Source organism: Anomaloglossus baeobatrachus, chromosome 4, assembly GCF_048569485.1.
Source record: "Anomaloglossus baeobatrachus isolate aAnoBae1 chromosome 4, aAnoBae1.hap1, whole genome shotgun sequence".
Lineage (NCBI taxonomy): Eukaryota > Metazoa > Chordata > Amphibia > Anura > Aromobatidae > Anomaloglossus > Anomaloglossus baeobatrachus.
The window spans coordinates 106,919,442-106,940,309 of NC_134356.1; the positions used below are offsets into that span (position 1 = coordinate 106,919,442).

Below are 20,868 nucleotides of genomic sequence, written 5' to 3' on the forward strand. Positions count from 1 at the left end.
GTAATGTCGGGATGTGTGCGGGGATGTCGGCGGTAATGCCAGGATGTGTGCAGGGATGTCGGAATGTGTGCAGGGATGTCGGAATGTGTGCAGGGATGTCGGTGGTAATGTTGGGATGTAGGCGGTAATGTCGGGATGTGTGCAGGGATGTCGGGATGTGTGCGGGGATGTCGGCGGGGATGTCGGGATGTGTGCGGGGATGTCGGGATGTGTGCGGGGATGTCGGCGGTAATGTTGGGATGTAGGCGGTAACGTCGGGATTTGTGCGGGGATGTCGGAATGTGTGCGGGGATGTCGGTGGTAATGTCGGGATCTGTGCGGGGATGTCGGCGGTAATGTCAGGATGTGTACGGGGATGTCGTCGGTAATGTCAGGATGTGTGCGGGGATGTCGGGATGTGTGCGGGGATGTCGGCGGTAATGTTGGGATGTGTGCCGAGATGTCGGCGGTAATGTCGGGATGTAGGCGGTAATGTCGGGATGTGTGCGGGGATGTCGGGATGTGTGCGGGGATGTCAGTGGTAATGTCAGGATGTGTGCGGGGATGTCGCGGTAATGTCGGGATGTGTGCGGGGATGTCGGGATGTGTGCGGGGATGTCGGCGGTAATGTCGGGATGTGTGCGGGGATGTTGGCGGTAATGTCGGGATGTGTGCGGGGATGTCGCGGTAATGTCGGGATGTGTGCGGGGATGTCGGGATGTGTGCGGGGATGTCGGCGGTAATGTCGGGATGTGTGCGGGGATGTTGGCGGTAATGTCGGGATGTGTGCGGGGATGTCGGGATGTGTGCGGGGATGTCGGCGGTAATGTCGGGATGTGCGCGGGGATGTCGGCGGTAATGTCGGGATGTGTGCGGGGATGTCGGCGGTAAAGTCGGGATGTGTGCGGTGAAGATGATAATCGGGACGCCACACACAGACAGAGCTGCGGTATGACAATGAAGTCGAGTGCAGTTCACCCGAGTTCATTCTCATTGCGTGACTCTGTCTGTGTGGGCTGTCAGCGGGCATGTAGCAGAGCTGAATTGCCGGGGGAACGCACTGTCAAAAATGCATCTAAAACGCATGCAAAACACATGTAAAAAGCATCCAAAATGCATGCGTTGTGGATGCATTTTATTTTAGAAACGCAGTGTCCAGTCTGCCAGAGGGTGCGTTCTTTTCCGCACTGCAGAGAACGCCACGTGCTCACATAGCCTAAGTCTTATGAATATTCACTATTTCCCCCACCCAACCTGTGACAGTGACTGTGATTGGTTGCTATCACACCAGCTGTCTGGGTCCCCAAAGTGGAGTGTAAAAGTAAATAAATAATGGCACAAGGTCCCTTTTATTTTGATACACAGTCAAGATTAAGCACACAGCTGGGGGCTGCAGCCTCCAGCTGTCTGTTTATCTGCAGTGGGTATCAAAATATGGGGACCTTATGACATTATTTTATTTTTATACTCCCCTTCAGGGACCCAGACAGCTGGTGTGATAGCAACCAATCACAGTCACCGTCACAGAGGTTGGGTGGTGGAAGAAGTGAATATTCTTAAGATTTAATGAGCAGACCCAGAAGCAGTGTGACAGCTGCTCGAAAACTTGGTAAGTATAACTGTGCTGCTTTAATCCCCATTTTGCTTCCTTTTTCAGCCCGATAGCCCTTACTACTACCATATTGTAGCAGTTATGCTTGGTTCACCATAAGCTTATATAGTGTTCTGGGTCTGGGCTCAAGTTCGCATCAAGTCCGGGCACGAACAAGACTTTTTTTTTTTTAAAGTCTGGCTGGACTCGCCAAACCTAAACCTCTGCGGGTTCGCCCATCTCTACTTATATCTAAGTACTCTAAATCAGCACATAGAGAGCATGCCCCAACACCCCCACGATCCCGCTCTGCAAGCCAAAAAATGGCAAATGTGCATTAAGGCTACATTTGGAGCTGTCATTGTAGATTCCATCATATTTGTCTACACAAAATACTCAGCATCTCACATCAGAGCTAAAACTTTGGGTAAAATGATGGGCACCATCACAGATCACTGACAGTGACCATTATAGTAAATCGGGTCTGTCACCATCAACGTCTGTTGACATAATGGATCTGGCACAAAGTCAATTTTACTTTTAAACTCTTATGATGAAACAGAAATATTCTGTAGTCATTTTAAGTATTGCATTAAGCTATTATTTTTAATGCAATAATGCCAGATGAAGAGGGCAATTGCTTTGATTTATTGAGCTCAATAAAAATACAGAATTAAATTTATTTATACATGCAAATTGTATTTGTTTTGCTCAAAGTATGACTTGAGAAATATTACCAGAGTGTGCTGATATTTATGAAATTGTTATGACTACAGTAATAATTTTCACAGTTATTGTAAGCCGTTAGCCACCACATTTACATGAATTAGCAGCATAGATGTGACATAATGAGGGACCATAGTGGAATTGGGAAGAGAAGTACAGTGCCTTGAAAAATATTCATACCCCGTGAACTTTTCCACATTTTTTCACGTTACATTCACAAACAAATGTATTTTTGGGGATTTTATGTATAAACACTAAAGTAGTATTTGATGAAAGTAAAGGAAAAGATACATAGTTTTGTAAATGTTTAAAAAAATCTAATTCTAAAAATTGTGACATGCATTTGTATACAGTCCACTGTAGTCTAATAACCCTAAATAAAATCCTGAGTCACCAATTACCTCCCTAAAGGACCCGTTACACGTGTCGATTTATTGTGCGTTCGCATGTGCGATCGCACCCGCCACCATCGTTTGTGCGTTACGGGCAATTTGTTGCCCGTGTCGCACAAAGTCGGTAACCCCCGTCACACGTACTTACCTCCCGAACGACCTCGTTGTGGGCTGTGGGCGGCTAACATCCTCTTCCTGAAGGGGGAGGGACGTTCAGCGTCCCAGCAACATCACACAGCGGCCGCCCAATAGAAGTGGAGGGGCGGAGATTAGTGGGATGTAACATCCCGCCCACCTCCTTCCTTCCGCATTGCCGGTGGCCGCAGGTAAGCTGCAGTTCATCGTTCCCGGGGTGTCACAAGGAGCGATGTGTGCTGCCTCGGGAACAATGAACAACCGGCACGCAGAAGGACGTTCGATTTTTTGACAATGAGCGACGTGTCAATGAGCAACGATAAAGTGAGTATTTTTGCACATTCAGTCGCTCGTAGCTGTCACACGCTACGATATGTCAAACGATGCCGGATGTGTGTCACTAACGACGTGACCCCGACGACATATCGTTAGATATATCGTAGCGTGTAACGAGGCCTTTAGTCACCTAATTAGTAAATTATGTCCATCTGGGTGTAATTTATTATCATTATAACTACAGGTTTTCTGTGAAGGCCTCAGAGGTTTGTTTGAGAACACTGGGGATCAAACAGTATTCTGAAAATCAAGCAACCCACCAGATAGGTCAGAAACAAAGCTGTGCAGAAAACAAAAGCAGGGTTAGGTTATGAAAAAAATAATCTATGAAGATCTCACAGAGCACAGTTCAATCCATCATCCAAAAATGGAAGGAGTAGGAGACATCTGCAAACCTACCAAGACATGGCCATCCACCTAAACTAACATCCCAAGGAAGAAGAGCACTGATTAGAGAAATAGCCAAAAGGCCCACCATGATCACTCTGGAGGAGCTGCATAAATCCACAGATCAGGTGCAAGAATCTGTTCACAGGACAACTGTTAGTCATATATTCCACAAATTTGACCTTTATGGAAGAGTGGCAAAGCCAGTTTTGAAAGCAAGCAATAAGATGTCCCATTTGCAGTTTACAAAAAGCCATGTAGGGGACACATCTTGCATGTGGAAGAAGGGACACAACACACAGGTCAAGGATAAAGTTGTGGAGAAGAGTAAAGTAGGGTTAGATTATAAAAAATAGCCCAAGCTCTGAACATCTCACTGAAAACTGTTCAATCCATCAACATAAATGTAAGGCATAGAGCACAATGGCACACCTACCAAGATATGGCCATGCACCTTAGCTGACATCTCAAGCAAGAAGAGCACTAATTACACCATGGTAACTGAAAAACCTGCAGATATTAACAGCTCAGTTGGGAGAACATGTCCACATGACAACTATTAGTCGTACACTCCACAAATCTAGTCTTTTTTGAAAAGTGGCAAGACGTAAGCCATTTTTAAAGCAATCCATAAGAAGTTCTGTTTGCAGTTTACAAAAAGCCATGATAGGGATACAGCTAGTATGTGGAAGAAGAGGCTGTTGTCAGAAGAGACAAATTAGAACTTTTTGGGCTAAATGCAAAACGCTATGTGTGTATCATGGAGTATGATATGACAGGTCGGGAGCCCCTAGGCTGGCCCTCAGAGTTGAGACCCTGCGCTGTCCCTTATCTTGGAGGTAGGCTTAATGGTAGCCAGAAGCAAGACCCCAGCATGGCCCTAACTCCTGACCAGGCCCTGGTCTTACTCCACCTCTCCCCCACCCTTGGAGCGGGCTGGAAAACCCAATAATAAAACCACACAAAATGACACAGACAAAGGAGAATGGAAACTCACACACACTGCACTCAAGACACATAGGAGAGACAATATGTGAACAGGGGAATAAAGAGAAAGGGAATGAAGTAACACACAACAGGGGAACATTCACACTACTCAATATCGCAACAAAGATCACATCAACGGATTCATCAACAAGACCGGTATTGATTGGGGCAAAAGCTGAAGCTATAATCAGCAATGAGTAGTAAGATCCAGGAACTTATATAGGAAGTAGATGACTGATTGGCAACCTGACATCCTAGCAGAGTTCCCTAGGTCAGAAGAAATTAACTCCTGCAGGACTGAGGAATAGAGCACATTAAACAGCCAATGCCCAGCTCTGGCATGAACAACTAGGAGACATGAGGTTGCCTGTCCGGCTCTGCAGTGTGAACAGAGCTTGATACTGCCGTGACACCTAATAAGTCTGGACCTGAACTCCACATGATAGTGTGGCAGAAAAGTTACACTGCACATCACCGTGAAAACACCATCTTCAACATCAAACATGGTGGTAGCACCAGGAAAACTGGTCAGACTTGATGGGAAGATGGATGGAGCTAAATGCAGGGCAATGCTCAAGAAAAATCTGTTAGAGACTGGAAAACACTTGAGATTGGGATGTACATTCACTTTCCAGCAGAACAACAACCATACACATACTGCCAGAGCCATAATGGAATGGTTTAGATCAAAGCATATTCATGTGTGTGAATAGCCCAGTCACAGTCCAGACTTAACTCCCATTGCGAATCTGTGACAAAACTTGAAAACTGTTTTCTGCAGATGCTCTCCATCCAATCTCACTGAACTAGAGCTATTTTTCAAAGAAGATTGAGCAACAATTTCAGCCTCTAGATGTACAAAGATGATTGACACACACTGAAAAAGACTTGCAACAGTAATTACAGCAAAAGGTGGTCCTACAAAGTATTGACTAAGGGGAGCTGAATACACAAGCATGTCACCATTTTCAGATTTATATTTTTAAAATATTTAGAAAACTTTGAGTTGATATATTAATAGCATTAAACCCCCCAAAAATTCAGTTACATTTGTGGGTGGAATGTAAAAAAATGTGGAAAAGTTCACAGGATATGAATATTTTTCTAGGCACATATTGTAAAATTTGCCAGTTTCCAATTTTGAAGTACATATATAGATCGAAATGGCTGAAAAGATGGACATCAGAAGTCTATTCCATAGTACAAATTTGACTAGTGTATGAAGAACTAGACGCTCCAATGGAAGAGTCAAACATTAGGTATTTTCTCTGACTACCTTTCTCATTCTAAATATCAGCAGCATTGTGCCTAGAAACTGTTACGCTCTAGAGCAATGCAGCACAGCATACACAGCAATGTATTTTCAATGGAAATGTTTCCACAACCTTTCATAAAATAAGATAGGAGTGTAGCGAGCATAGTCCTAACACAGCCATGCTTACTACTTGCGCCATATTGGCCTGTTTGTTTGTTCATCTACGGCAAGTGATCTTCTAAATCTTATTCCGATAGATAAATAAATGATAATCTTTAGATAATTGTGGGATTTGGCATACTCTAAATAGTTTTATGTAATCCAATTAGAGCACTTTTCAAATGGCAGATAAAGCTACAAAATGTCACAGCACAAATGTGTTTTGTAATAATGTGACATTTACTTGCCTTAACTCATAGATCCCACATCATTATAAATGTTTAACCATCCTACCCTTACTGTGAATTTTCAGTGTTTAGAATTGAGGGAGGAAGTGACGGTCAGCAGTATGTGGGCAGGGGCGGACCTATCATTGTTGCCACCTGAGCGGCTATATAGGAGCCCAAAAAATAAAAGGGCTCATTTGCACCTCCAAACCAGCCAGAATTGTGCATTTTGATGAGGTATTGGACTCCAAGGGGTCCATATATTGCCCTTGCCCAGTGCCCCTTTGCTGTGTCCTCTAGTGGAGATAGAGAGCGATAGAGAAGTATATGTCACTAAAGCCGGAGTCACACTTGCGAGTCTCGCATCACGTCACCCAGCACAGCCTGCCGCTCTCTGGACAGGAGCATCTCAGTTGCATTGAAATGTATGTGGCTGACCCGCTCCTGTCCAGAAAGTAGCAGGCTGTGCTGGGTGATGCGATGCGAGACTAGTTACGTGCGAATTACTCACAAGTATGACTCCAGCCTAAGGCAGACCGTAATCGAGTGTAAGTACAGCATCCTGAAGGACACAATATAATTCCCTAACTTTTGTAGCACTGCAATGGTTTTCTTTTGTTGTGATCATAATGATCTGCTAAATTGAGCTATGAGCCTCCATTTGCACCACTTCCTTTGTAAGAATAAATTTGCATTTACACTGGTCAATTATTATGAACAAGGAGGTTTCTTCAGGACGCTTATTTCACCATAATTGGCCAGTGATGACAATCACATAATTAAGGAAGACAACATGAAGAGACTTGGTTTGGCACATTCGGCTCTATCTTTTAGGCTTGTATATCTAGGATTAGAGATGAGTGAACCTAAGGTTCGGTTTTCAAACCAAACACCAGCTTCAAAAATCAGACCTTGGTTCGGACTTTGGATGCTTTACGTGCGAACTTAACCCATGCGAGCAAGACTGTACTCAAGTACGTAGCCCAGTGTGAGCCAAGTGCAGTGCTTCAACGGCTTGCACTGGGGGTAAGAACAGAGTGATCGAATGTAATGTGTAACAAAAAAAAAATATTAAAAAACCCGTCAAGTTCGGAACAATGGAGGTTCAGTTTTATTTTATTTGCCAGTGAATCAAATCTCCAAAGGTTCGCTCATCTTTAGCTAAGACAGGAGCCAGCACTGTAGAATGTAATGTGATAGTCCTGCACTGGTCCCCCAATTAGGAGAAAGGCCTACAAAGCTTTTCTACATAATGTAAGTTACGCTTTAACTTTTTTTGTTCAAAAATCCAATCCTTCACAAAATACCATGGATATACAATACAACGTGTATTTTCTACGGCAGTAAATTAAAAATAGAGATCTAGTAACAATAAAACGCCCAATAATATTAGAAGCAATAATGTTACAAACACATATGGCTGCCCTTAGCTTTTGTTGTGGCAGTGATAAGATTGAGCTCTTTTCATTGATTCGGATATCTGATTTACATACTGCACAAATTAAGCCTTATTGACCAATGTAATTACAATTCATTAGACACCCCCCACTGTCCCAGAAGATCCTGTCCAGAAGTTGGACATGACCTGAGTAATTAGCGCATGTAACAAATTCTTATTATCTCTCATACTTACAGGTTCTTTACGTCAGTTATTCCACGGAAGGCTTTCCTAGGGAGACCTTGTATTTGGTTTTCACTTAAATCTCTGGAAAATACAACATTTGATATTGAAATGTTATTATTTCATTTACTAGTCTACTTTCATTAATAGGCAGTCATTTTTCATTTTTATACACAACAAAAATATTACAGTTGGTTTATTATTACATACTAAAGATTTTCTCATACATTTTCATTCATTTTCTGATTGTTTGCGAGATCTTTGTTCATTGATTTTAGTCATCCTCTTAAGCTGAAAGCCTGTGCTGATCATGTCCACCAGTAATAGGGGCATCAAACTTTGCTCATCCAACAAAACTTATAGTTATGTCACTTGGACATTACCAGAATGGGTTTTCAGTCCCAGAGTATGTGCATATGATATCTAGCTGGTGGAAACTGCCTGAAAGAGCTAAAAATGAAAAACAAATTGCCATACACCTGCCGTAACCCTCAGTCTGATACAGCGCCGCATGACCAGCCCTACCCTCACCTACTGTCTCCTCACCCATCTTTTGTAAATGGTGAGCCCTTGCGGGCAGGGTCTTCTCTCTTCCTGTACCAGTTTGTGTTTTGTATTGTTTATGATTATTGTACTATTGTCCCTTTTATGTATACCCCTTTCACATGTAAAGCGCCATGGACTAAATGGCGCTATAATAATAAATAATAATAATAATACATATGATCAGGATTTAGAATGTCTTTTAACCGCTTAAAGAGGTTGTCCACTAGTTTATCATTGATGGCTTATCCTTAGGATAGGTCATAAATGGTTGATCGGCCGGGGTCCAGCACCCAGCACCTCCATCGAACGGCTGTTCTCAGTCCTGGCAGTAGTAGCCTGTGGCCAGAAATGCTCAATTCCAGAGCTGCTGTGTCTTCTGATAGTGGTTGAGTACTGAACATCCGCCTCCCTTTCAAATCAATATTAAGCATATGTACAGTACCTGGTTGCGGCCGCTATCAGGTGACTTGAGTATCTCCGGAACTGAGAATTTCTGGCCACCTGCTACCTCCACTGGCATTGAGAACAGCTAATCGGGGTGCGGGGTATTGGACCCCGGCCAATCAGACCTCGATGACCTATCCCAAGGATAGGCCATCAGTGTTAAAGTAGTAAACAACCTCTTTTAGAGTTAAAAAAATGGCAGGTGCTTAAAAGAATTGAGTAGACCATTCTTCACCCTCTGTACTATACAAGTCAATGGCAAAGCTCAAACGGCACTCAATAGCTATCCCAACGTCCTTTCTAGTGTTTTGGCTAAAAAGCAGTTTCTTCATTATTCAATAGAATGAAAAAAGATAGGAAAACACTACAAAAAAAAAACACCACAAAACAATGAAAAAACCTTCCAAAAAAAATAAGCAGGCAGCCAAAACCTTAGGAAAAAATGTTCAGATAGAGACAAAAAAAACTACACAAAAGTAGCTTCAGGAGAAAAAAATTCCAGTTTCCTGTGGCATCTTCTGGTTGAAAAACTCAAGAATTTTTAAAAGTGTGCCCATACCCTGAGACAGGGCAAGGAATATCACTTAAGTAATAAAAGCTGCAGTTTTCATTACAAGGTTTCACTTATACAATAATGGAAAATCAATCTACACTTAACCCTTTAAGAACTGGGCCTGTTTGTACTTTTAAGACCCAGACACTTTGTGAAAACCTGGTACATGTGACTATACTTCATAATAACTGTAAAAGTTTAAAGTATCCAAGTAATTATGAAATTGTTTTTTTTTTTGTAAAATTGTTCTAAATTTGTGTGACAAAAGTAAGAGACTACGATTTGTAATTTTTAATTACACAAAAATAAAGAAAAAGTTGGAAAACATTTTTTTTCATATTTCAACCTTAATAGATGTGCTGTAAGCACTGTACTAAAGTATGGTGAGATATATTGTTCAATATATCTACATTATTTTGACAGCAACAAAGTAAAAATAAAAAAAGTAAAATTGAGCCACGGCCATTTTGGGCTTTTAGGACAAAGCATTTATTTATTTTTTTTGTGGGAGGGGGGGGGTTACATTTTAACATTCCAAGAGCCATTTAATTTTTATTTTTTTTGTTGACTTAGCTATATGAGGAACTATTTTTTATCAGGATGTGTTGTATTTCTCGGTGGCAGCATTTTGGGGCACACATGATACTTATTTAGGAGAAATAGAGAAAACACCAGTTCTGAACATTGTTTTTTGATGTGTTATACTTTCCTCTATTCACCTGCACAAATAAGGCTAGGTTCACATTTCCGTCAATTTGTATCAGTCACAATCCGCGGCTCTGGTAAACAACGGAATCCATTTGGCGGATTCCGTTGCTCCCATAGACTTGTACGAGCGGCGGATTGTGACTGATGATGCTGCGTTGCATCCTCCGCCCGACTGATCAGTCGTGGAACGACTGACCGTCGGGTGGCAGGAATGCAGCCTGTAACGTTTTTCGAGCAGCGCAATCTGTAGGATTTCGCTGCGCATGCTCTCTCTGGCTCCCTGCACACGCAACCAGGGTACACATCGGGTTACTAAGCAATGCGCTTTGCTTAGTTACCTGATATTTACCCTGGCTACGTGTGCAAGGAGTCAGCGCTAAGCGGTGTATGCTGGTAACCAAGGTAAATATCGGGTAACCAAGCAAAGTGCTTTGCTTAGTTACCTGATATTTACCCTGGCTACGTGTGCAGGGAGCCCGACAATTCCCTGCTCGGCTCTGTCCCTTCCTGCACTCAGCATGTACACACGCACACATGCACACACACACACAGACACACACATACACACACTCACCTGACTTCCTCAGCGCCATGGTCCAGCTCGGCTCCACCAACCTCGCACTCCTCCCCCCGCACACATTCTCAGCGGCCGAACGATCAGCTAATCACCCGGCGGCTGGCTGCTGTGAGCGATCGGCTGATCACCCGACAGCCGCCTGCTGCGAACGATCAGCTGATCACCCGGCAGCCGGCTCCTGTGAGCGATCAGCTGATCGCTCTCATTAGCCGGCCGCCAGGAGATCATCTGTTAGCTCTCAAAAGCCGGCAGGCTATCGTGAACGATCAGCTGATCGCTCTCTCTTTTACAACAGAGTCTGACAATGAATTCTATTCTTGTCATCCGTTGTACAACGCATCAGTCACAAGCGTCAAACAACGCATGTGACTGATGCAAAACAACAGAATGTGAACCTAGCCTAAAGTGTTACATTTATTCTATGGGTCACCACAATTATAGCAACACCAAATTACTATAGTTTTATTCATGTTTTACTTCCTTTGTCTCAATATTCTGAGCTGTATGAGAGCTCATATTTATGGGACAAACTGTAGTTTTCGCTGGTGCCTTTTTGGGATACATTTTTTTTTCATCACTTTTTGATTAATCTTTTGTGATATTGAATGAGAAAAATTCAGCAACTTTATATACCGTATGGTATAAATAATGATATTGTTTTATAGTATGGGTGAATATGATTATGATATCCGGCTATAATATTTTTACATTTTACTACTTTTAAACAAGAAAATAACTTTTTTTTTAACAAAAATATATATCTTTTTGGTATCTATCATAGTACAGAAGTTGTACCATGTGATCATTAGCTGGGGTGATCTGCTATTCAATTCTCTACCATGTCCACTTAGGCTAGTTTCATATCAGTGTTTTTTTGCCTGTAGGCAGAAAAACTGCAAACCTCATATGACCTGATCCTGTGGATTGAATGTGCAACGCATGCAACCGCAATTGTTATTTTACCGCATCTTTCTACTTTTTATGGATGCAGCGGGACACAGAATTTAATCATCCAGCACTGGAATCAGCTGAACTCCTGATCTCACAGCCCGCACATGCTGCGATGGATACAGGTTAAAAGCAGTCACTGCCTGCTGCCGATCACGTATTACTGTGTGCGGGCTGTCTGGTCAGGAGTTCATCTGAGTTCAGATCAGCTGACTCCAATGTCAGACGATTACTTGTTCTGTGTCCTGCTGCATCCATCATAGCATGTGCGGGCTTTGAGGTCAGTTGAGTTCGTCCGGCACTGGAATCAGCTGATCTGAACTCACCTGAACTCCTGACCTCATAGCCAGCAGAACAAGTAATCAGATCATCTGACTCCAGTGTCGGCCGATTACTTGTTCTGTGTCCCGCTGCATCCATCACAGAGTATGCAAGTTGTGAGGTCAGCTGAGTTCAGATCAGCTGACTCCAGTGTTGGCCGAACTCAGCTGACCTCACAGCCCGCACACACTGCGATGGATGCAGGGGGACACAGAACAAGTAATCGTCCGACACTGGAGTCAACTGATCTGATTATTGTGCTGCTGGCTGTGTGGTCAGGAGTAGGGATGAGTGAGCAGTAAAATGCTCGGGTGCTCAATGGGCAAAGCCCATGTTGATTTTTTTTTTAAATTCATTAACAAATAAAAAAAAAAAAAAAAAAAAACCCCAAACACATAACCATAACCATAGGGTTAGGGGGTAAAAAAGAAAGGCATGGGCTCCTGCTGCATTTTCTATTGCTAAGGGTAACCCACTGCTTGGTGTTACCTTCACTGGCAATGGAAAATCCAGGGAAGCCATTTTTTTTAAAAAGTTTTTTTACTAAAAAAAACTAAAAAAAAATGACATTATCTTCACCATATTTTTGTATGCTACTCAGGTACAGCAGGCAGATACGGGCTGCCCCCAACCCCCAGTTACCTATTTGTACCCAGCTGAGAACCAAAAATATAGGGAAGCCCTTTTTTTAATTATTTCATGAAATTCATGAAATAATTAAAAAAACGACGTGGGCTTCGCCCAATTTTTGTGTCCAGCCAGGTACAACTAGGCAGCTGGGAATTGGAATCCGCAGTGCAAGGTGGCCAAAGATTTCTGGGCCCCCCCGCTTCGAATTGCAGTGGGAAGCCGCCTCAGAAAATGGCACTTTCATAGAAGTGCCATCTTCTGGCGCTGTATCCAACTCTTCCAGCAGCCCTGGTGCTGGGTGGCATGAGGGTAATAAGGGGTTAATACCAGCTTTGTTTTACCAGCTGGTATAAAGCCCGAGATTCTTAATGTCAGGCCAAGTTTGACCTGGCCATTAAGAATCTCCAATAAAGGATTAAAAAAAGGCATCACACAAAGAAAAAATACTTCATTAGGAATAAATACACAGAAACAATTAGGGACTCCATCTTTATTACTCCCTCTCACCCCACCCCTCCATGGTCCTGGTCTTCTGTCTGAGAGAGAGACAGAGAGAGAGAGAGATGTCTGTACTGACCATGCCTTGCTGCTTTCTGGGCATGCTCAGTACAGAAAACAGGATCCTGTCTATCAGGATATAGTGACTTCCGGTACAGCAGGCTCTGGCGCCCATTGAAATACACTGCAGGTATCGCCTCAATCTAACAGATCCATTGACATGCGGTATTTTGCCCAAGGACAAAAATGCTGCAAGTAGCATTTTTGAAAAAAAGTAAAATACCGCAAAGCAACGGATTCAGTGTATGCTGCATACAACTGCATGTAACCGCATATTGCCGTGATTCCATTGCAAATGCATTGAAAGGACAACGCATTTGTAAAGGATCCAGCTTTGCGGAAAAAAATCCATTCGTGCCGCAGTTAAAAAAAACACTGATGTGAAACCAGCCTTAAGAGAACAATAGGAACTGGTCAAACTGAAAAACAGCGTAATCCTAGCAGTGTGTAAACCTGCTTGTTTTCCATCTATCTTGGCTTTTCTATGGCTCTATAAAAACAGGGTTTTCAATCAAATTAAAGGGTGGTAAGGTGGTGGGGGAGGGGTTGACCTTATTAATAAATAAGAGAAAAGATCTGTAAGTATAAACCTATAATTTAATGCAATTGAACTGAAAATTGTTGGCATGAATAAAAAATAAGATTTGCAAAAAATGTTGTTTAAAAATGATACACTTTTTAGTTTATTCCATGACAACAGACCACAAACAAACCTCAAGATTAAAAAAAGACACAATTCATTGAGACCAACCTATAATCTAATATGCTGATTCAGAAGGAGGCAAAGCCCAGTGTGACACATGCTAATTACTCATATCAAGGGAAAAATTCCTTCCCGACTCCACATACAGCAATCAGACTAGTTCCCTATATCAGCCTCCAATCTCCAAAATTCAGTACTCATAGCATGTAATATATTATATAATTCAAGAAAGGCATCCAGGACCAGGATCATCCTTGAGTTTGGTTAGGTAATTGACTATAACAACTGGTTGTGGCAGAGAGGCTCCAAAATTTCTCTGTTCGCACAGTAAGAAAAGAATCACTGTATGATGTTGATGATGGTGTGTTCTTTTTTCCCCCTGCATGATGCCTCCTACTTATGATTGGTCAATGTCATGTAGGGAAAAAAGTAACCTCCCCAAGAGACAAATCTCTGGTAACACTCTCTTGGATGTATCGTAAGTTATAATCTAGACTTTACAAACTTTACACTAAAAGCTCCACAACGCAGATGAGAAATGAAATTATAAAAACTATACTTTTCTACGCTCTGCAGCCACTATTTTATTATCTGGATGCTTTAACACGCTCAAACTAGTGAGAGGTCCTCTTTAAGTATTATGTCACTGAAAGTAGAAGACCAAATCCATCTATTTTATATGACACTTAGCTTGTAAATGTTATTAATTCTGGTTTCTTCTGAGACATTGTCCTCTGGCTTACAAATCTTTGCCCATAAATCTCTAGGACTCTATATTGATTTCATAAATACCTCTAGTAGGCTGACAAATGACAGCTTTAATAGCATTACAGATGCAACAAAGACAAAAGTTCAGGGATGGGGGCTTGATTTTATGTCAGTGTTTTTTGTCATGATTAACATGGCTTTTGTTTCCCTAACCTCCCATTGTGCACTGAAACACTTTGTTCATTTACAATAAAACACTGACTTTGATAATCTAAGTATAAATGTGCAATAGGGTAACAATGTCATCAAAGAAAGTTACAGATAAATTGTACACATTGTAGACTATCTAATAAGTGTTCATTTTGTGCAGAATAAAGGCCCCTTTACACACTGAGACTTTCTAGCGATCCTACCAGCGATCCCGACCTGGCCGGGATCACTGGAAAATCTCTGGTGAGCTGTCAAACAAGCAAACCTGGCCAACGACGCAGCAGCGATACGGACCTGCAGAACGACCTAGCTGGTCGTTGGGGACGTGTCAAAGCAGCTATTTGAAAGGGAAGTCGCTAACAAAGTTATTGTAATGGTGTCAAACACAATGATGCTTGCTGCGCAGCGGGAAACAAAGGACCAAAAAATTTTCCTGAGAGGTGGGTAGCGATCAGCAACCTCACAGCGGGAGCCAGGTCACTGATCAGTTTCACACACTGCAATGTCGCTGGGGAGGTCGCTATTACGTCACAAAACCGGTGACGTTACAACGATATCAATGTTGCAGTGTGTAAAGGGGCCTTAACACAATACAAGTATGGTAGATGTAGAATGTAATGTTTGTACATGTAGATTTGTGATATGAGTAAAGGCGTTTTAGAATTTTTGTTTTGGGAGCTGCTTAAAGGGGTTGTCTTTTCAGGACATCTGTTCTCTTTACTTAAATATATGTATTTGGTGGTAAAAATCATTTTTGTAGTTGGGGTTGATTAAGAATTTTGCCTTGTTTGTGCAATGAAACAAACAGCATGAAGATGTGATTCTACTTTAATGTAGTCTGTGGTCATACATCAGCTGAAAGGAGCTCAGAAGAAAAGACGGATAAGAGAGATTAAAACTCTCTGTCAGACAATCATAGCAGGCTGACTGATTTTCAGTTAGATCATTCTGCAGCTAGCCAACAGTGCAAAACAGAGGCTACATGTCAGGCTAGTGAGTGTGGACCCACTGCGCCAAGTGCCCAGGCTTACCTTAGAGGGGTGTGACTAAACGACTACCTTGTCTTTAGTAGAGCCTCTGATGTTGAAGTTAGGTTTGTGCTGGAAGGTAGCTGCCAGGTGTCACTCTAGAGCAGTCCCCGTTTCTGTGGCAGCTGACCTTAGAGGTCAACCAAGCAGGTTCGGACTTAGGTACAGGCAGAATGGCTGGAACATACTGAACGGCAGTTCGCACAGGACAGCTGGTACTGACAGGATGGCTGGATGGACTGGATGGCAGGTACAGGCAGGACTCAGGGACTTGGGTACAGTAACACAGGACCGGAACGGACCTTGGAACTGGAATGGACTTGAACTCAGGTGCAGAAATGCTGGACTTGTCCAGGGACAGGCACACTGGTAATTGTAAATGATAAACAACTAGCAAGCGTGCAGACTACTGACAGGACATGTTGGTCACGTATCTCCCAAAAGGGAAGGATGCCTTAATTACTTAGTGCCTCCCAGCCATAGGCTGAAAGTACTTCCAGGTTAGGTAAGCACACTCTCGGGCAACCTGTGCGGCGTGCACAGGCCCCGGGAGCAAGAGACAGTGACGGGGATAGAAACCACCGCTGAATGGCTGGGAAGGTGAGTGTGTTGGTGTACCTGCTGGGTCAAGGAACTAGGACAACCTGGGGATGCCAGTGCGGGTGTAAAACTAAAGAAGACATAGTACAACATTGTTACTCAAACGCAATTGCAAAAATTAATTTTAGCCCAAAATGCATGTATTTAACTTAAAAAAAACTCCACAAAGGTGGAAAACCCCTTTGAGGGTTCAAATAACAAATATGCCATTAATTACCTTTGAGGGTACATTCCCTTGAGACTAATTTTCTACTACTAAAATTAAAGTGCCAAAAAAAATTCAAATTGTTCAGTTTTTGTTGTGAATTTCATTGTGGAAATGCTGCAGATTTCCAATGCAAGGAATCAAGTCTGACGTGAAAATCCACAGCATAAAATGATTGAAAGTCCACACCGCATATCAAATTAAGCTGCAAATTTTTGTTCCATATCACAGCTATGATGTTTTCGACTTTATTGGTACTGTAATAGACTGGATATGTGCTAAGTGTGAAGAAACCCTTGGATCCGTCACGATTCCATCACAGATGGTCTGGTGCCTCCTTCTCTTCAGACTCTGGTGAATTAATACACGACCACTGTGGACAGACACTCGTCATGGTGGGTTGGTAAAAGGGTAGGATTCCACTTGCGAGAGACTTGTGCACATCTCACATCGCATCTCCTGGGATGGCATGCCTCTTTCCCGACAGGAGAGGGTCAACTGCATCTATTTCTATGCAGCTAAGACGCTCCCATCGGGAAAGAGGCAGGCCGTCCCGGGAGATGTGATGTGAGATATGCTCAAGTCTCTCGCAAGTGGAATCCTACCCTAAGCAGAAGACTTTCTTGGTATAGCTCCTTGTCTTAGAGGCAATATAAACAAAGTGGAGTGGCAAATGATTTATTTACCTTAGGATATTTGTTATTATAGACCGAATGCAGCTCAAGAAAAAGATTTACTCTGAAAAAGACCTTGAAGAGTTAATAACCACATCTCATATAAGGGCTGCAGGAGATATCAGATGATTTGTATATGTACAATGCTCCCTATGTACAGCACACATCTGCTTCAGATCAATACTCGCCAAGTTCATGCACAACGCCGCTAATATCCCACTGTACAGAATAAGCATTTTTACCTTCCTACTTCAAGTATTCTCAGAGCAGAGCACTAAACCTCCAGTAAAATCTCATTACCACATGAAACTGATCCTTTTTTTTATTTTTAATAACATTAAGTAAAAATGTGCAGCTAGAGGCTACAAGGGTTCTTTGAATAACATGATCCATATTTTCCATCCACAAATTTTATATACAGTATTTATTTCAGGTTTCATATTAAAGAGGAATAGATTCAGGTAAACAAGCACTTAATAAGCGACATTAAAGGAATTTGTATGTATTTAAAGCTGCTTACTGGCACCTTACTATAGGATACAGAAAAGAAATTAAATGAGAAATATCTCCTATGAGAATATGAATAATTCCAATCACTAGTGTCTAAAGTACATAGATTGGCATATACATACTACATACACATAGGCACAATAATCCTAATGTATCATAACTTGCTGGGGCTAATTTTTGTTTTTCTGCTTTAATTTTTTTCTCCACTTCTTCCAAGTGTCTCAAATTTTCTGTCAATATACAGGACAAGTTGTAGTTCTGATTGACACATTTATGTACTGAAAAATTCGAATAAAATGCTATTTCACCACCTTTCCAGGTTTTGTTTTCATAGCATTCATTGTGCTGTAAAAATGCCCTAAGAACACGGGTTTTTCAGGTTAGTATGATTTCACAAATACCAAACACGTGTCCTTTTTACAATTTAGTGTTAAATTTTTGTACTTTGTATACAAATTTTTGCGTTGTCATTTTAGTGAATTTTTTGTGTGGTGCTTCAAAGAGAAAAACAGCAAGTCTTTGCAGGTTCAACATTCTCCTTTTTGGGTTCTCAGTGTTTACATTGTACTTTAGTTAATTTTATATTTTGACACAATAGACTATTTTAATGATAAAAAGTTTAGATTACAGTTCTGGTTATGCCCGTTCTGCAATAACAGGCTTGGTTACCAGCAACTCTGTATGGAAGACACAAAAACTGCAACTTTTTTCATGAAAACAACTGATTCTTCAATAGAACCCAACTGACCCCACTTTAAAGGGAACCTGTCACCGGATGTTCATAATACTCACCTAACGGTCAGTGAGGAGCAGACTGGTTGGATGGACGTCTCTGTTCTTCGGGTCCCGCGCCTTCTCTTTTGGCCATCTTTGTCCTCCTTCTGAAGCTAATGTGGATGACGCATTGTACGTCATCTACACTAGCCGCCATTGAGGTCCTGCGCAGGCGCACTTTGATCTGCCCTGAGGCGCGGGACATGGAGAACGGAGACACCCATCTGACCAGTCTGCTCCGCACCGACCATTAGGTATTATAAAAATCCAGTGACAGGTTCTTTTTAAGTCAATGATGAGTCATTGGTAAATGTCAAGCAACAGATCTGGTTATGCAGTGTCTAGCTATGTGTCCTCCTCCCTGTGTGTAAGGCACTTTGTTATACTGCGCCATTTTATCTATACAGAACAGCAATCTGTATTATCTATAGATCTCATGGTGATTTTTACAGTGTCACCATCTTCAAGGCATATTAAGACTCTATTGTGCCTGATGAAAATCCAAATATAGGGGTCAAAACATTACATTTTACATTTTTTGGAATTCCCTTTATAATGAAGTCCTTATATTTATTTTTGGAGTGCCAAGTTTTCTTCTATCTAATGATGGGTTTGAACCTTTCTTGAGCACCCATAGTGTGCCAAAAACCTTATTCTATTGGTTATGCATTGTGGCATATGTGGTTATGCGGTAAGTGTGAAAAGCGCCTAAATTGTTTATGTATGTATATGTGTAATTTCTGTTGGTTAACCATCAATCAACACATTTTGTTCTTGTTTCCAGTAATGCTACAACATTGTATGCTTACTGTCTGATTATATAACTATAAACCTTGTGATAAATAAAAGAGCAAGCGTCTTCTGAAATAAGTTCTTGGTAATATCGATGATGGCTTTTTTTTCTCCTACTCATGGTTTGAAATAATATGATTTATAAGACATAAAATGAATAACAAGCATTGAAATGATAAAGAACGGGAACATGTGTGTGAGTCACGATATAAAATAGGCAGTCAGCCCACTCCAGAAGGACGAGGGGGAATTGTATGCTAAGAATTGTAATGGAGGCCGACACTATAATGGAACATTTCTTGAATGTAATTGACATGTAGACAATGGCTTTACAACAAGGAGGAGAGCAGTGCACAATGCACAATATAGAACCTCTTGTGTTAGGTTTCAATTACTGTTGTAATTATCTCTTTGTGTGTCCTTTACTTATAGGTAACGCTACTTCATGTTCAAAAATAGGTGCTGAATAAAATGTATAAGATCGAAGAAGAATAATTCCATGGTTTAAAGGGTTATTACCATCTTGCCATGTCTCTTACCTCATGTGCAGGGCATTGCATGGTTACATCTACTCATATAATGACAGTTAGGTATCCATGGTTATGATGACCATGAGCAACTAAACTCCAATGCCCTGCACATGATGTAAGAGACACCGCTAATCAGGAAAACTGTATTACATTTAAAATTAGAGGTATTTGCAAAAAATTATCATTATTAGGCCTACTACATATTGGGATAGGACATTAAAGGCTTCTTTACACACAACGATATCATGATCGATCTCGTTAGCGATGGGACACGCCAGATCATAGATACGATTTGCCGAGGTCGCACATAGGTCGTGTTTGTAGCGGCGGTCTCACAAAACGACCTATGTGCGATCTCGGCAAATCGTATCTACTATCTGGTGTCTCACATCGCTAACGAGATAGTTAGCGATATCGTTGTGTGTAAAGCAGCCTTAAGTAATCAGCATGTCTTCTTTCTCGGTCAATATTATTTCAAGATATGCCTAATGCAGTCTGAGGTATTTATTTAGATGGCTAAAATCTGAAAGTAATAGTATACAATAGATTTAGATTTTTAGAAAAAAAAGAACCCTAGTTTTTGTGCATAGTTTACATGTACCAACAAAGGCAAATATTAAGAGGAAAGAAGTAAATGTCTGCAGGTAATTTGACCCCTACAGGACATTCACATGGGGAAGATCTACAGTAGAAATTTCCAATCTAATTATGTGACCTTTCTTGTGGATCTTGTTGAATTGACTGTAAACCTGAGGTGGAAAATCAGCTGTGTACCAAGCCATGTGAGCAAACCTTCACTCACATCTAATTCTTATTGAACAACCGTGGGAGTCCAGCAAACAAGCGTGACATTGTTTTTCCATAGTAATATGATGAACATACCTTGCTATGGTCCTCTTATACACTGCCTATAGATCCAGAAAGGCCTCTGTACTCCTGAGCCTACATTAACCTTGTTATGGCCCTCCTACACTTCCTTTAGATCCAAATAGACCTTTGTGTGCTCATGTGCCTACATTAACCTCTTTAAGGTCCTCTTACATTTCTTTATATC

At 41.7% G+C, this 20,868-nt stretch overlaps 1 protein-coding gene across 2 annotated transcripts in view; it reads right to left on the reverse strand.

Moving 5' to 3' along the window:
* Positions 1 to 20,868, reverse strand: part of SLIT3 (slit guidance ligand 3) — an 878,603-nt gene that overhangs the window by 385,330 nt on the left and 472,405 nt on the right. For both annotated transcript variants that reach the window (XM_075344498.1, XM_075344497.1), the window contains exon 5: positions 7,808 to 7,879. In XM_075344498.1, the coding sequence (XP_075200613.1) occupies positions 7,808 to 7,879 (72 nt within the window). The remainder of the gene's footprint in view (positions 1 to 7,807; positions 7,880 to 20,868) is intronic.